Source organism: Frieseomelitta varia, unplaced genomic scaffold, assembly GCF_011392965.1.
Source record: "Frieseomelitta varia isolate USP_RPSP 00005682 unplaced genomic scaffold, Fvar_1.2 scaffold_514, whole genome shotgun sequence".
Lineage (NCBI taxonomy): Eukaryota > Metazoa > Arthropoda > Insecta > Hymenoptera > Apidae > Frieseomelitta > Frieseomelitta varia.
Window position 1 is genome coordinate 732,193 of NW_025110273.1, and position 17,165 is coordinate 749,357.

Sequence of the window (17,165 nt, forward strand, 5' to 3'; positions counted from 1 at the left end):
CGTTCTGGACACGCTCGATCCTGTCTGTAGGCTGTGGTAAAGTGGCGGGAGTGGCGCGACGACCAGTCGGTCTCGAGCTGTTTGCTCGGAACAGCCGCGAGAGGCGCGCAGGTGACGTTCGGCACACACAAGTACGAACAGCAGATAGTCGTGAACCCGTCTGCCGTGCGGACGATCGCGCGTTGCTCCGTTCTGTTTACTCGTTGCCTGTCGGTCGTGCGTGCCGTTTGCGATTTCGTGCGTCGTGTTCCGCGTGTGTCTGCCCTTGGGACGGAAAAACAGGTGAAACAATGCCGGGCTGTTGGCCCGCGAAAGTTGGCGCGACCGATGACGGCCAGCGAACCGACTCGATCTCGCCGTGACTCAGATCCTTTTACTTTTCTTCGGTGTATACCTGGTGCCCGGTCGACCGCTTCGAGTCGATCGCCTTTCTATCGAGGCCGTGAACACGACTCCAGACAGACGTGGCTCTCGCTCGTGGCGAGGAGGTTCCCTTATCGCGCGACTCGTTTTTCGAAACGTACGCACGCGCCGCTGTGTTATAACCTCTTGCACTAGTAATTGGTTCGCGGACCGTAACGAGTGACCAAACCGTATATACAACAATTCGTCTTCTTTTTTCGAATTCGTCGGTACATCACTGGATAGAAATTACTACGAAGTTATTAACAAATTTATTGTTTGTTTCGCCTTTGGGTTATAATTCAATATACTGAAAACTGCGAAAATATTGCAATATTTGGACGAAATATTCTCGACGTGCGTGGCACGTCATTCCGGCGCAAGAAGTCAACGCCGATGGTATTTCCTGCATTCTTGGAACCGTCTCCGTGCGATCGAAAGGTGACAAAGAGCAGCAAGCTCACCTCACAATCGGCGAACGTCTGTGGATTTGAGCGTTTGTGCAACGATCTTGAGAGTTTCGTTAGTTGACCGACCGAGAGAGTGAAAACATCGGCCGATAAATAAAAATAGTGTCCACGGTTCAACGCTTGGCATTATCTGTACGCAACGGAGGGCGATCGTTGTTGTATTTGTTTTTCTCGATACACGTGCTCCTGCGAGCAGCGCCGATACTAGCCGCCATCTATATTTAGGGAGATCGTTCGGGAGCAGGAAATTCGTGAGTCGACGACCGTGCGTGTTCGTTCGCTCGGTTCCTTCGAAATCTCACTCACTCTCACTCTCTCTCTCTCCCTGTCTCTCTCTTTCTAACGCGTGAAGAACGAGGCATAAGGTGAATTTCAGTGAACTCGGTCGGCTCGGTTGGACCGATGCGATGGCGGCGAGAAACCACCTATGGTGCATTCCGGTAAACTTCTACGGCGGAATTGCCGCGACGGTGAACGCGTGGTGACGTCTTTAACGATCTCGCACGACGTAAAGCCGCGTCCATAATTGCGTAACCTGCAGTCGTCGTCTCGCGAGTCGCCGTGGACGCGTAATGGGCCGATTTCGTTGAACGATCGTGAAGCAACAACTGGTGAATCGTGACATGTGAGCGAGCCGCATCCTCGAGGAGAACATGTTGAACGCCGAGAACACCGAGAACGGGTCGCCGAAACGTCGATCGACCTTCTACGTGTCTTTGGACACCGACGCCCGCGGACAACCGTCCAAGATCCCGAAAACGAGCGCCGAGCCGATCGACAAGTTCGTCAGCAACACGTTCCCCGTGACGACGACGAAAGCGGCGCCGAATTCGGTGATATTAACCCGCACGTTGAGCAACAACGACTCGCTGTCGAATCCGCGGCACGGGGAAGAGCCGGCGTTTCCGGAATCGAGGGGCAAAGTGCAGTCGTTGACGAAGATCTTCGAGGCGTCGAAGGTGGAACAGGTGTCGAATGGAGGCTGCGATCAGAGGAAGAAGGTCGAGAGGACCAGGTCGTTCAAGACCATCGAGAGGTTTCACAGCCGGTTCACCGGCCGAAAGGACGCGAGTCGAAAGGACAGCCGCCTGAACAACACGATCGCGTATTTCGAGGTGGAGGACGAGGATTCCGCCTCGAGGAGGAAGCCGGATGCTGACAAGCGACCCTCGAGCGCGAAGTCTTCGAACAGCGCGGCGAAGATCGCTACCACGGAGACGAGGAGCAGCAAGCAAAGCACCACGTTCACGAACTTGTTGATACGTAGAACTCACAGCACCAAGCTGGCGAGAAGCACGAGCACGCTGGTGAAGCACGTGTCCGGCAGGCACGCGTCGGTGGACAGCCCGTGCGGCGTCGCGACGCCCGCCAGGGCTGAGAAATCGTCGAAGGAGGACACCGAAACGCCGGACGATTTTGTCGCCGATAACGACGAGGGCACCGAGTCGTCCGTGTTCGAGGACGCCGACGCCGACGCAGGGATACACTCAGGTGAGTGAGAGAGGCCGTGTGTAACAATCACGGATATGGAAAGCGATAAAATCGATAAAAGAGAAAGAATATCTTTTTTCTTTCTTTCTCGTCGGCTTAGTCTTCGACTGTTGCGGAATTTCTATTTCTATCGTGACGATATTTTTAACTCTTTGTAACCTCGAAAGTATTTTCCAATTTATTCACGAAACACTGACAATGAGTTGAAGTATCACTTCAAATGAAATGACACAAGCGTTGGAAATAATCATCCTGTTTAACCAGTTGCGGGCCATAACGAGCGACCAAACCGTATACAATGACTCGTCTTCCTTTTGAATTCAATTACAGAAAACAGTCACATTTTGTCTAAATGTAAATACAGATATAGCAGAATCGTGACCAAAATCGCGGTCGGGTGCAGGGATGCTCTCGTAAATCAGGTCGAGGAAGCGATCGAAATTCGCGCGATTCCCAGCGACGAATTCAGCGGGTTCCGTTAGTTGGCCAGAAATTGCTTGGCGAGCGAACGCGAGCTTTTTTTTTCCTTTATTTCGCATTCACCCGCCGAGAGGTCTGCCTTAATTAAGGACGAGCCGTGTCCCCTCAAAGAAAATCGTCTCGTTCTAGCGAAACACGCAGTGTTACCTCCTCTGTCGCGTGAATTTTCGTTTCGAATGGAAATTTTTTCGTACCTTGCACGACGAAAACAGCTGGCTAATGAACAGATGAAAAGACACAATTCAGTTAGAAACTTTAATTTAGAAGAATTACGATAGACTCGATGCAACGTTACCAATCGAATTAAATATAAAAGCGTTAAATTGGTCTTCAACTTTCTGAAAGAATTACGTCGATGAATCACGATCGAAGCAGCTTCGGTAATTTCATGGAAGAACCATATTTCTTCTCGAGTCTCTTTTATTCTATGTAATTGCAATTGTGGCTAATTGTATCGGTTTCGTATCGGTAAAGCAATTTCACGAGTAGCCATTTAAGCACGAGGATCGCGTTAAAAATGCAGGAGACCTACTTATGCGGTAGCCTGTTTCAGCCACCTGCCTTTCAAGCCAAGGAGTTATTTGGTCGGTAGGTTGGTTGGTTGAAGGAAGAAAGCCATAGCGCGATTGTACTTCCTTTTGTTGGATTCCCTCGCCGCGACTTCTTTTCTTTCTTTTTTTTTTTTTTTTTTTTTTTTTCCAACTCGAATCCTTTACCTCTTTGTCCTTTCAATAATAGATGCAGAGTAATTTCGTGATCTCGATTATTTTCGGAGTATTTGGGTCGAAATAAATTTGAAATATTCGAAGTTGTGCTAAAAGAGACTCGGCAATTTCCTGGATATCAAGATAAATTATTATTTACAGTTCGTGATGCAGTCAACCGGTATCTGTCTCGTCCTGATAACTGATTAATTTCTTATTTCAAAATCACCTCTCTCGCGTGCAAGAAAACGTTCGACGCGTTAATGTCATATTTTCTCTCTTTCTCTCGACGAGTATTCCCGTTTGCACTCGTAGCGTACGCTTTTCCATTCCATTCCCAATGAGTTTCTTTAGGTCGCGTTATTCCGGCGTAGTTCCATCGAACGCGAGAACTCGATCGCACAGGCGCAGGCGAGATACGTGTGGCCGATTTCCTCTAAAAAGCGACATAAGGTCGCCACTCGATATCGCTCGATACAGCTCTTTCGGGGCCATATTGCGCCGGTATCACGTCAGATAAGTCGTAACGCCCGATCGTGTAACAGAGTCGTTTGTCTCTATCTTTATTCTCGTCGATTTTTCTCCCTTTGTTCCCTACCGCGGATCTATTGTCGTCGCGCGAATACCGCGAATTTTCCCACAGTTTTTCGCGTTTTCCGTGAAACACGGAATCCCATCCGGCACCCGGAACTGGTCCCTGCAAACGAGTGTTTAATGGATCGACCTCGATGCCTCTCTCTCATTTCATGTCTTGCCTTCCCTTTCGCTGTGAAAAATCGCGATGACACCACGGTTCGCGCTCCGAAAATCGTTGCTTTTTCCGCTCTGTTTTTTCTCCCTCCCAGTTCTTCTTTTTTCTCTCTTATTTTCGACTGACGATCGAATTTTCGCGTACGACGAAGGTATCACAAAGCAGGAGAACAGATGCACGTCACATCGCTGCGCTCGCGATACGATGCGATGACTCGACGCCGAAAGCAGCACGAAAGCTGAAAGAGGATATAAGTACCGTATGAATATTTCAGGGACTTCGACGTTGCTCGCCGCGTAACTTTTTCGTTCGTTAGCTGTCGGCGATCGGTGGTTTTCCAGAGAACGGCGAAAGCTCTTTTGGGGCTGTTTCGCGGATGAGAACGTTTTCCTAAAGTACGTGTTTTACGAACTTCGTACTTTGTTTTCCTCTCTTCAGTCGACTCTTTCGAATTTTCTGAACTAGGGTCAAGGGACAATTTTGTATTTCGCAAATCTCGAATAATTCGACACGTCACTTCGAACGAATCGTGCGTGAAAATCTGAGAGAATAGGAAACATATCGTTCCACGGAATGTTTATGAATCAAATATTTATATAAACAGTACAATATAATCATAAAATTTCATTTCTACAAATGTATTACCTAAAATATAGACACCATCGAATTTTAATATACAAAACAACCAAAATATCATAGATCCAATATCGATCGTTTATATAAACAACGCGTTATAACCATAAAATTTCATTTCTGCAAATATATCGATGCTCGAGAACGTCGCTCGAGATACAAAAATCACAAGTCGTACAAATGTGAAAATGTAAACGTCTCCTTCAAAGGCTTCTCAAAATTTTCATCTTCTGTTTTGACTGTTGTGACTGAATCGCCCACCTTTTCAAACCCATTGAACGTCCAGTTGCACGTCCAGTTGCAGATCCATTTCTCGGGTCGTGAAACGCGAACGAAATAATTGAAAGCGGAAAGTGTTGCAACATCGGGGTCAAGCAGGTAAAAAGCGATAACAAAGACGTACGAGGGTGCACGTCTACGGCTGAAAAGCTACTAAATTTAATTTGCCTGAATGGGATGGCACTCGGTGGCAACCGAGCAGTTAATGGCGGACTCGCCGCGGCAATAGCGCGAAATGACATCAGAATCCCGTTGGTGTTTTGTCAGTAACTGCGCTCTAATCGCGAACCGCTCAATGCTCGCCGAATGAAACGTATACACGCCAGGCCACGCCACGCCACGCCACGCCACGCCGAGAGAGCGAGTGAAACGAATTTTCAGGGCGAGCGCGAGCCGGTCGAATCTAGGTCTCGTTATGAAATGATTTCGAAACGACTGCGCTTGTTACTTAATTGTAACGCCGATCGTGCTTAACGCGCTCCAACTTGCAGCGATGCTTGAAAATGATTCCATGAGTGTCCGTGAGCCATTTTGCACGTTTCGAACGTTTTTCTCCGTCTCGTTCGTGTTTTCATGCGAACTTCGTGTCTTACAATCGGTTTGGCGTGTACTCGAAAGTAACGACGATTGGTGCGGTAGTTTTTTGATAGTTGTGTAGCTTGCTACAGCGTGTCGAGAAAACTTTTTTGTTTAGCATGTACGTGCGTAAAACTTTCTAGAATGTTCTAGTTAGATACTAATTTAATAGCTAATGTTTCATTTGTTTTCTTCTTAATAAGTTAAGATAAGCTGCCGACGATCGAAGCATAAAATTTTTTCATCAGAGACGTTGAGAGTCGAGAAAAATAGAGAAATGTTTATAATACGTAGCTTTTATTTGTATATTTTACAAAAAATTATTTAAATCATTGAAAATACGCTGTAAAGATACCTGACAAAAATTATAAATTGGCCATTTTCATGACTTTGGTGGTAGTCACCTTTTGTCATAACTTTACTTGAATTATAATTTTGTACGATTTTCAAGGAATGCTGAATGTTTATCGTGGATCTCATTCGCGTCTCGATATCACGAATTGTCTCTGGTTTCGTCCCGTGTTTTGCAATCGATTCGATACTCGAAAGTAACGACACGATGCAGCGATTTCTATAGTTACTACAGCGTGGCGAGTGAAAACCCTTTTTTGAAAACTTTCCATGCAACGCTTTAGTCAGATTCTAATTTACAACGTTTCATTTGCCTCCTCGTAAAGAGCGTCAAACAACGCCACCATATTCGTTCGCATCGTAACTTTCGATACAATTTTCCAACGCTTCTCGTAAATCACGCGCGTTCGCGTTTCGCAACTTGCACTCTCTCGATTTCCGCTTTTACCCGTCGCCGAGAATACGATGCTGGACGATTTCTCAAGGGAAGCCAGTCAGTCGAATAGTTCAGTATTTCCAGTTAACACGTTCACGATCGGCAGAAACGTTTGGCTGAATAATTTCCAAAAACTTGTGGCTGAGTATCGCTACTAGAATCTGCTATTTGTGTGCGTGTGTGAATATAAAAAACATCTCGACCAGATGTAAGAGTTTCATCTCTATTACGGAATTATCAGTCTCTTCGTTGCTTCTTATTATTCTGATATTCCTTCGCTGAATTGTACCGGCTTGTATCGCTGTTCTGTGTCATCGCTATCATTATCGGATTCGGATGACTCCAATTCACAATCGGAAAACGCATCCGCGTAAACGTTATTCGCGAAATTATCTCCTTCTACAGTAAGGGTTTCTTTTAAACGATTAGTGTGTAAAGAAAATACGTAAAACCTAATATAGAAATTTGATAATTTTGATAAAAGAATTGGTGATGAATGAATTTCTTACTCGTACAAGTGTTCACTTTGCAAACTTGATACTGCTCTATCAACTATATTTAGCGATATTGTTGCAGTTTGAACAATTGCATTATTGTTCGCTTATATATATAATAAATGCTAATCTACAATATAATTTAACAATATAATATAATGTAATATAATATAATATAATATAATATAATATAATATAATATAATATAATATAATACAATATAATATAATACAATATAATATAATACAATATAATATAATATAATATAATAATTTAACAATAAGCACACTGAATGTCAATATATTTAACTAGAATATAGGTTATGTTATAATGAATTATTGTCACTGGATGGCAATGTTCAAATTTTCAACAACTTTGAAAATTGTATTCAGTCATCTGGTGTAATACCCATAAGTAAGTGTCGTTTTCTTCAAATTTAATAAACATTGCCATCTAGTGACAATAACTCATTATAACATAACTTATATTATAGTTAAATATTGACATTCAGTGTGCTTATTATTAAATTATATTATATTATATTATGTTATATTATATTATATTATATTATATTATATTATATTATATTATATTGTTGTAAATGATATTATAGATTAGCACTTAAACAAAATAAAATTTGGTACAGTATCAAAGAAAACGACATTACTATGCGGGAACTCCTAATGTAATAAGCTTCGCAGCCAGCAAAAGCGCCAATTTTAAAACGACGTAAGACCACGTTACCGGCCACTCAGTCAGACCATTTAAAATGACGCGAAACTACGCGTTATCGGCCGCGAATGGTCGTTGACGAAGTTTGTTTTACCGTTTTCAATGCAATCCCGAACGCCAGGATACCAGGAGATCAGTTCGCGGTCCTACGGACTGGATGAATCGGACCCGCGAACAGGAAATCGTGTCCTTCCGCGAACGGTCGAACGTGAGAATACGCCGGAAATTCATTCCCAGCGGATTTCACGGCGCGCCTCGATCACGTGCTTAAAACAGAGAGAGAGAGAACCAGAATAGGAGGCTGAGCCTCGCTTTCTCACGATCTCAGTTTTTTTTTTTCTTTCTTTCTTTTTTTTTCTTTTTTCTTCAATGGGAGTTCGCTCCCTCCTGTCGATTATTAGATTCAGTTCGAAAACTGGACAGAAAGGAAATAACGTTCCGTCCGCCTCGTCGGCCTTCCTGGTTGTTAGGCGTTGCATACGCCTCACTACGCTTAGATTCGCGACTAGCTATTGCGATTTCTTGCTCTTTAACCCGTTGGAAATTGCTGCCTCGGGTTTGCTTTCTATTTACCTCCATTTCCTTCGTTCTCTCTGTAGTCTGTAGCGTATCCCTTGGTTTTCTTCAAAATCAAAATACTTTGAGAATATCGTTCGAAGTGAAGTATTTCGCTCGTCGATATCTCTCTGATATCTCTGACATCGCGATTAGAACGAAGCGATGAAAATTGCGTTCTCGACAGATACGAAGGGAGAAACTTGTTTAAAATGAAGATACATTCTACGGTGTCTAAACTACGGCTGTATGTTATTGACGATAACGTATATATGGATCGATCCAACCGGGCGATAGCGTCTATAAATATTTTTCGCTGCGACGTGATAGTAAATTACAAGTGTTTTTTTTTTTTTTTCTTACAAGCAATAAAATCATCTGATACACTTTAGTAATTTTTATAAGTAACGTAGAGATATAAGTAATGTTTATTTAATGAAAATTATGATGATGGAACAACGGATAATTAAACGAGACAAATTACTTTGAAACAACACGAATTAACAACTGAAATAAATTCTTTTAACAACACAATTGACACTTTTCAACAGTTCTCTTTCAACGCTCTCTCACGACTCTGGTTTTTTTAAAAAAAAAAAAAAAAAAAAGAAAAGCGCTCCTACGTTGGACTTGTCGCATCACATTCATATTTTATCATATCTCTATGATCAACAAACAGGCCATCTGTTACATTTAAACATAACTGAAATTAACTACAAATTAATTATAATAACCGATACAAACAAACTGCAACAAAGTACAGTTGTTTGATACGCTACTCGTAAAGTTCAAACAAAAAAACGATGACAACGAGAAGGCGATTACGATTGCAAAGTGGCACCAAAATTCGTTCGATTTCACATTTCCGAGCGCATTGTTAAGAATTTCGTCGAGGTGGTCGTGCGTTTTCTCGCGTATGAAATTGTTTGTTCTGCAACAGCGCGTAGCTGCACGCCAACAGCCGCTTGCAACTGCAATTACAAAGTGAACGGATTTCTTTCTTTTTGCCCCGTGGCACATTGTGCGTGAGAACGACGTTCAGCAGACAGTGCGCAGTATTTAAAACAGCTCTAGATGGAACGGTTCCCTCATTTTCCTCTTTTTCATCGTGCGTTTCTTTTTTCTTTTTCTTTTCTTTCTTTTTTTTTTTTTTCGCGCTGGCTTTCACCTTTTCGCTGTAATAAAACGCCGTTTCTCCGTTGCAACGCGCGATCTTATCGATCATCCCAGCACGTTGAACGTACGAGCCAGTCACTGGGTCAGCGGGGAAATTCTACGTGGAATTTTCTCGCGATCCTCTTTTACCGTGACAACAGTTGCTACAGTTTCTACAGCGTGGACGAATCAACGAATCGGGCGTGAAAGCGGGAAAACAAAGTTCAACCGGTGTGTTTAATGAAACTCGGAGAGGACGGAAATGAAAAGCGTCGTGTTGAAGGATCTGTGGGAAAAGATAAAAGGGAGAAATTCGAAATGTACGAGTTAGATATATTATCTTTTTTTTTTTTTTTCTTTTCTTTTCTTGAGAATATATCGTAGCGTATTTTACGTTTGAAAGTGATCGATTGAGAATTGAGAGAGCGTGAAAGAAATCCTTGAGTTCGTTCGAAAAAAGAAGGCGTGGTTTTGTTAGGGGAAAGGCGTTGGAATGTCACGAATGTTGGATTTATTTTTTTTTTCTCCTCCCATTGTGGCGAAAGAGCACGCACAGCGCGTGAAGTATCTTTTGTAAATCGAAGTGCTTTGCATAAAAGAACGCGTTTGCAACGAAGTGGGAAGGAAATGAGGAGGAGAGCCACTATCTCGTGTTTCGGTGCAATTAAACTTTAATTAAGCAGCGTTAATTAAGCGTTTAAAGATAATTGAACGTACAAAGAACGTGTATTTACAGCGGAACGTGTAATAATGTTATAAGCTATTGCGAATCATGTTACATTAAATAACGGAGTAAATCTCACAGGTAGAACAAACCATTCAATAACGTAATAACTACGCAATAACCGCAATTAAATCGCTTCGTTAAAATAGACTAGATTTTCGCTGGTGAAAAATTTTATATTTATCGCTTTATTCGCGTAGATTTAAGATGAGCGTGCAGCAAGATCGACTCTTGGATTTGAATATTTCAAATCTTCGTTATGTTCTGACTTTTTACTTTTTGTCGTCGAGACATGCGGTTTAAACGTATTCTGTACAATCATGGCCGTGTTTGAACGTGACGTGGATGGGTTTTTCTCGCGCTCGAAGGCAAGTCGACTTTGGACCCTCGAAGGGCCCAGGTCTTAAATACACAAACGACCCGACCACGATCCCGAATTTACGCGTCTCTATGAATTATCGTGGTTGAGCGAAAGGTAGACTCGTGCTTTGAACCAGATAAGATTCGTTGATGAGTTTTGAATGAATTTTTCTGTGTTATGATTACTCAGATCAGGTGAATCACAATTCGACGAAGACTTCGATGACGGCACAGACGATGTTTCAACACCTTTAACTTACAATCCCGCGTTTCTCATATTCATACTTACAAATACAACTGCGTATATGTACCCATAAATAATACGTCGTTTCTTTATACAAAATTTTATTTTATTCAAGTTTTAATCTACAACGTAATTTAACCATGAACACGCTAAATTTCATTTATTATATTTAACTAGAATAATACAGGTTGTTTATATAATAAGTTAAATTATTGTCACCAGATGGTAGTGCTTATTAAATTTGAGAAAAAAAAAAACGACATTACTCGTTGATATCTCCAACATTTGCTAAAACTATTAATCAAGGTTGACTGAATCGTTCTGGTGGTCATAACTCGTTAGCACACGTTTCTTTGTTCCCTCTGTTTCTCGATCGAACGAAACAAGATCTAAAACAAGTCTGGATTAATTCCTTCGCTTACCCTGCGCCAACGTTTATAATGAACACGTGTCTTCGACGCGAGCCGATTTGCTATGGCTGATGGATGAAACGGGAGGGAATCGGGCTCGATTACGCCTACGTACGATCGCGAGACTTCCTTGATTTTATCGAGTCGAGCTGCCGGAAGTGACATCGGACGTGGAACGGCCGAGAGCAGAACGATCGGAAAAGTGACGCCACGCCAGTGGTCTCCTGCAGTCAGGAATCATTAGGCCTGTCCGTCGAGCCGAGGACGGGATCAATTGAGTCGGCAATTTGCCGCGAGGCCAATCGTAGAATCGAGCCTGGACTCTCTCGCGCCTGCGCAGCTCCGCGAGAATCTGGATATCCGGCTAATCAACGTGATCTGACGACGATCTGACGATCTGTAACCTAATTTTCAGTTTCGAACTTTCAGTACAAAATTGATATTAAAATGCGACAATATTAAAAATTATTTTGATCTTTGACATTAGAACTACTACTACTGTGGTCAAAATGACCGATTTATGACCATTTTCTATGGAAATTTTATATATATATATATATACAGTGGGGTGCAAAATTGAGCCAATAACAAAAATTTTTAAGAAAAATATTTTTTATTGTTAAATAAAGTATAAAAACATGAAAATAAACTCGACCGTGATTCTTTATAGTTTTAGGAAACTGAAGCTATTTTTTAACTTTTAAGATTAGGTTTCTTCCTGGTTGGAAAAATTAAAAAAACATAGAATCAGTTTTGCACCGGAATTTTTTCGTAGTCAGATTTACAAGCTTTATCATACTTTAATATTTTGTCTATAAGCCTTTTGCTTAGATAATAGCTCTAATACGTCTTGGCATATTTTCAAACAGTCTGTGTTTCTTAATTTTTTTCAGCCAGGAAGAAACTTAATCTTAAAAGCTAAAAAATAGCTTCAGTTTCCGAAAACTATAAAAAATCAGATAGTCGAGTTTATTTTCATATTTTTATTCTTTATTTAACAATAAAAAATATTTTTCTTAAAAATTTTTGTTATTGACTCAATTTTGCACCCCACTGTATATATAACAGTACTATGTTTTTTAGATGGTTGAGTAATTTTTAATAAAATAAAATTAATGGAAGCTCATGTTCCTTATTATTATTAATTTCTTCTTGTATCTTGCACTTTAATTTCTTTGTAACTTCTTCGCAAAGTATTATACTTCAGTCGTTAGTAATTTCAGTATTAAAAAAAAAATTACACTCCGTTTCACGTGGATTCGTTTTGTACGAGTGAAAATCGCATAAATAAAGTCTCAGTAAAAAAGAGAACAAAATATTGGAAAGTTGTAGAAACACATATTAATTTCACAGAAAAAAAAATTACTAATAATAATGACGATGACATTTCAGAAAACAAAAGTAAATTTTATTCGGTATCACCATCGCTACTGTAATTCAAAACAATTAACCAGCACAAACTCATTATCCCCGTCGTTTGAAATATTTGCAAGTTCGACTTCATTTTCATCGGTAATCTTTTCGAATAATTTGCTCTCAAACTTATCTTTTTCGTAAATTTTCATAAATTTGCTGATATTCGCTGCGACATTTCTTTAAATCTTGTTGAAATTTTAGGACTCATTGACCGTTTTGATCAATTTATAATTCTTATTCTGTTATTATTATTTTAATTTAATATAATTATAATATTATATATATATACTATATTAATATAATATATGTATATAATTTATAATATACATTATATATATATTTAATTTATGTAATATACATTATATATATATTTAATTTATATAACATACATTATATATATATTTCTGGCCGCGTAAAAAAAGTGTCGCATAAATAGAGGAACCGGTGCTTTGTTTAGAAATCTTCACCTTTATATTATCACCAAACAGCGGTATGTTTCCTTTTTCGTAACCGTAGATTTACTAAATTTCCCGCATACAGAGGTGTATGTATAACATTAACTCCTTGAACGTCAAACAGTTCCGCGGAATGTGTTTAATCAGTGCATGCTCAGGTTCGATCGATCCCGATTGAAATGAGTCAGAGACAAAAGCTCTTCACTTTCCCCGGGTCTCGTGACGGCCGGCGTAACGTAAGAAAGTGCGACGTGTCGATCAGTAATAATAATAATAATAATAATAAAAATAATAATAATAATAATCGTATAATTAATTGCATTATTACGTTATCTCGTACGCCAGACCGGGCGTCCGATGATCGACGCGAATAATTAGTCGAGTTCGTTGCTCTTTGACGACGTAACGGGCTTTCGTTTGTAACGCCGCTCACGACACTCTTCTTTTCTAAGGTTACGTTTATATCGTGGTAAACAAGCTTTTCTTTTTTTACGACGGTCTTGAGATACCACTGCTTGAGAAAGAGAGAGAGAGGGAGATTCCTCAGCTTGTCGAGAGTCGATCGAACGACCGTTGCCTGTCGTTCTCGTCGGGCAATTATTTAATGATTTTCGTCTAAATTGATCTAAATCGACTCTAAATCTAAACAGCACTCTCGTAAACTACGTAGTCTGAGGAAACGTATCTTTCAATGCTCATTGATGTTGGCCATTAAATCGCAATAATTTACCATTCTCCTAATTCGATCGCTAATCGCTCCTAATTTAGTCGGAGCAACTTTCCGCTTCCACGATGTTATTTGGACATCGTGCACAAGTGGAAAGTTGCTCTGCCTTTTAACATCGCGGAAGAATCGGAAAAAGGGGGGCGATTCAGGGACTTAACTCAGCTGATTGTGAGTCTAAATTCGATAAATTAGAGAGATTCGTTTATGTAATGGCAGCTTAACTTCGAGAGCCAACCATTCGTTGGCCATAATCTCTCTTTCTTCTCCTTCCTCTCCCCTCATTACGAGGCGTGATAAGGATCATCCTTTATTGTCGTCAAACGGGGAATACGGTCGGTAACGTAGAGTCCCTTACGGGGCACGGCCAGCCGTGTATCAGCAGCCAGATATTGAAATCTGCTTTGGTAACGTTGAATGGCACAAAGCGGCCCCTTAATCCGCAAAAATGTGCCCTTTGTGCCGTGTACGGGGCTTACCACCCTGGTGGTCCCTTTAAAAGCTAGTTTATGGTACACATTGGGCTATCCTGTGACACCCCTCGAGTGAGAGAGAGAGAGCGAGAGAGAAATCCTGCGGCCTGCATTGAAGTTGCCCTTTTTTTCTTCCCCCCGCTGCCTTTGTCGCTCGTGCCTTGTTTACGCGCGCGCAAACACTATCGCCGCGCCATATCCCTATCAGCTCCTCCTCGCTCCCCTTTTTTTTTTTTTTTTGCTATCGGTGTCACATCGGCGCTCGCATAATTTACCCGGGAGCCACCGAGGACCACCTCGACACAGACAAACCATCGCTTCGAGGTTGGAAGGGAAAATCTGATTGTGAGATTTAGGCAAACTTTTTTAGGACCTTTGAACGACGGAACATTCTCATCTTTTGTTTTAGTTTCTTTTGATTTTTAATTTTTTTCTTATAGCTTTTAGTTTCTTTTAATTTTAATTTTACTTAAGCAAGCAGTGTTTCGTTTTAGCCGTGTTTTAAATAAAATTTTATTTACGAGCACGCTTGTGTTCATTCGTACATTTGAAAAATCGTGTTTTGTAAATTGATAAAGTTAAAATCTTGGGGAAAGCAGTAAATTTCCAAGATTATTATAGTCAATTATTATAGCAAATTGAAGTGAATGAAATTCGTCCTTTGTACGTTTGAAAAGTCACATTTTGTAATTTCCCTCGAGCCTTAATAAAACCCTAGTCACTGCCAAAAGTAGCCGTGAAAATTACTTCGAAACTGATTTGGAACCGAGGCAGATTGCACATTTATAAAAGTTAATTCAAGTAAATTTACGTATGTATGTACGACACGTCGAGATCGTACGTATTGTGGTTGTAAAATTATCGACAAAATAGTTGGTAGTGTCACTCAATGTTACTCAACCATCAAACCGAGACAAAACTACGCGGAGATAAAGCACGTGACAGCAGCGTCCTCGAGACAATCTCTCGCGGTTTACTTGAACAATCGACTATGTCAAACTCGTTGCGCAACAAGTCGCAACAAGGGGCTCGTTACACGCAAAAGTTTTGACATCTCCGCTCGATTGACTTCTTTCAACGTGACGTTCGTCACGGTGTCTCGCAAGCACGTTCAACGAGTTTTGCACGTTTGCTCGCCGCAATTTTGTTGGAGTGCCGCGTAAAGCAGCACTTAAATAATAAATAATTTCTTGTGAATTTCTTACAATTTCTTGTTCTACTCGTCGACGATTGATTGCGAAAGATTACTGTACAAGGCCAAACTGCGAGAGCTTGATCTATACATGAAAAGAAGAAAATAGGTAAAATTTCACACCGGACGTTAACCTTGTACAATTATGAACAAATATTGTATACTTGAAACATACCAGTAGCAACACAGTTTTCATTACAGTACACAGAGTTAACGTACAGTAACGTCGTTAAGTATATATATATATATAATTATACATGTCTTTTCTTATGTGTTAACAATTTCATTATCATTAATTATAATGACAAAATATGATGAAAGGTAATTACAATAATAAAATACTATATAAGTAAAAATGAAATGATTAAAAAAAAATGTGCATAGCTATTTGTTCGTAACTCTATAACAAGACTATTTTATAACATTTTCTTCTCCTTTTTATATCAAGTTCTCGCAGTTTGGCCGTTTAAATTCGGGACAGTCTGTAGAACGATGCTGTCTCTTCATATTCTGGTTTATTACAGAAAAAGAGGCTCGGTTAGATGACTAACCACTGAATGACCTTTATTAATAAGGGCTCTTAGGGCCACTTTGAAGAAACTATTATTGGCTCAATGTTAGCACTAATTAAATTGGTTTATCGCAGAAAAAAGGACAGAGAAAAGAGGCTCAGTTAGATGACTAACAAGTGAATTTTGACCTTTATTAATAAAGGTTCTTTGAGGAAACTATTATTGGCTCAATGTTAGCACTAATTAAATTGGTTTATCGCAGAAAAAAAAGGACAGAGAGAAGAGGCTCAGTTAGATGACTAACCAGTGAATTTTGACCTTTATTAATAAGGGCTCTTAGGGCCACTTTGGGGAAACTATTATTGGCTCAATGTTAGCACTAATTAAGCTGGTTTATCACAGAAAAAAAGGACAGTGAAAAGAGGCTCAGTTAGATGACTAACCAATGAATTTTGACTTTTATTAATAAAGACTCTTAGGGCCACTTTGAGGAAACTATTATTGGATCAATGTTAGCACTAACTAAATTCGTTTATCGCAGAAAAAAAAGACAGAGAGAAGAGGCTCAGTTAGATGACTGACAAGTGAATTTTGACCTTTATTAATAAGAACTCTTTGAGGAAACTATTGTTGGCTCAATGTTAGCACTAATTAAATTGATTTATCGCAGAAAAAAAAGGACAGAGAGAAGAGACTCAGTTAGATGACTAACCAGTGAATTTTGACCTTTATTAATAAGGGCTCTTAGGGCCACTTTGAGGAAACTATTATTGGCTCAATGTTAGCACTAATTAAGCTGGTTTATCACAGAAAAAAAGGACAGTGAAAAGAGGCTCAGTTAGATGACTAACAAGTGAATTTTGACCTTTATTAATAAAGGTTCTTTGAGGAAACTATTATTGGCTCAATGTTAGCACTAATTAAATTGGTTTATCGCAGAAAAAAAAGGACAGAGAGAAGAGACTCAGTTAGATGACTAACCAATGAATTTTGACTTTTATTAATAAAGACTCTTAGGGCCACTTTGAGGAAACTATTATTGGATCAATGTTAGCACTAACTAAATTCGTTTATCGCAGAAAAAAAAGACAGAGAGAAGAGGCTCAGTTAGATGACTGACAAGTGAATTTTGACCTTTATTAATAA

The 17,165-nt window shown here is 40.2% G+C and overlaps 1 protein-coding gene across 1 annotated transcript; it reads left to right on the forward strand.

Moving 5' to 3' along the window:
• The first annotated feature begins 712 nt into the window (after positions 1 to 712).
• On the forward strand, positions 713 to 15,478 carry LOC122533282. Its single transcript, XM_043662865.1, has 3 exons — positions 713 to 2,363; positions 9,400 to 9,402; positions 15,264 to 15,478. Exons 1-3 carry the CDS (start codon positions 1,526 to 1,528, stop codon positions 15,476 to 15,478), a joined length of 1,056 nt encoding a protein of 351 aa, XP_043518800.1. The 5' UTR covers positions 713 to 1,525.
• Positions 15,479 to 17,165: the final 1,687 nt, after the last annotated feature.

What these genes read in the sequence shown, in the direction of transcription:
- LOC122533282 (XM_043662865.1), top strand. Translation starts at nt 1,526, where the DNA reads ATGTTGAACGCCGAGAACACCGAGAACGGGTCGCCGAAACGTCGATCG.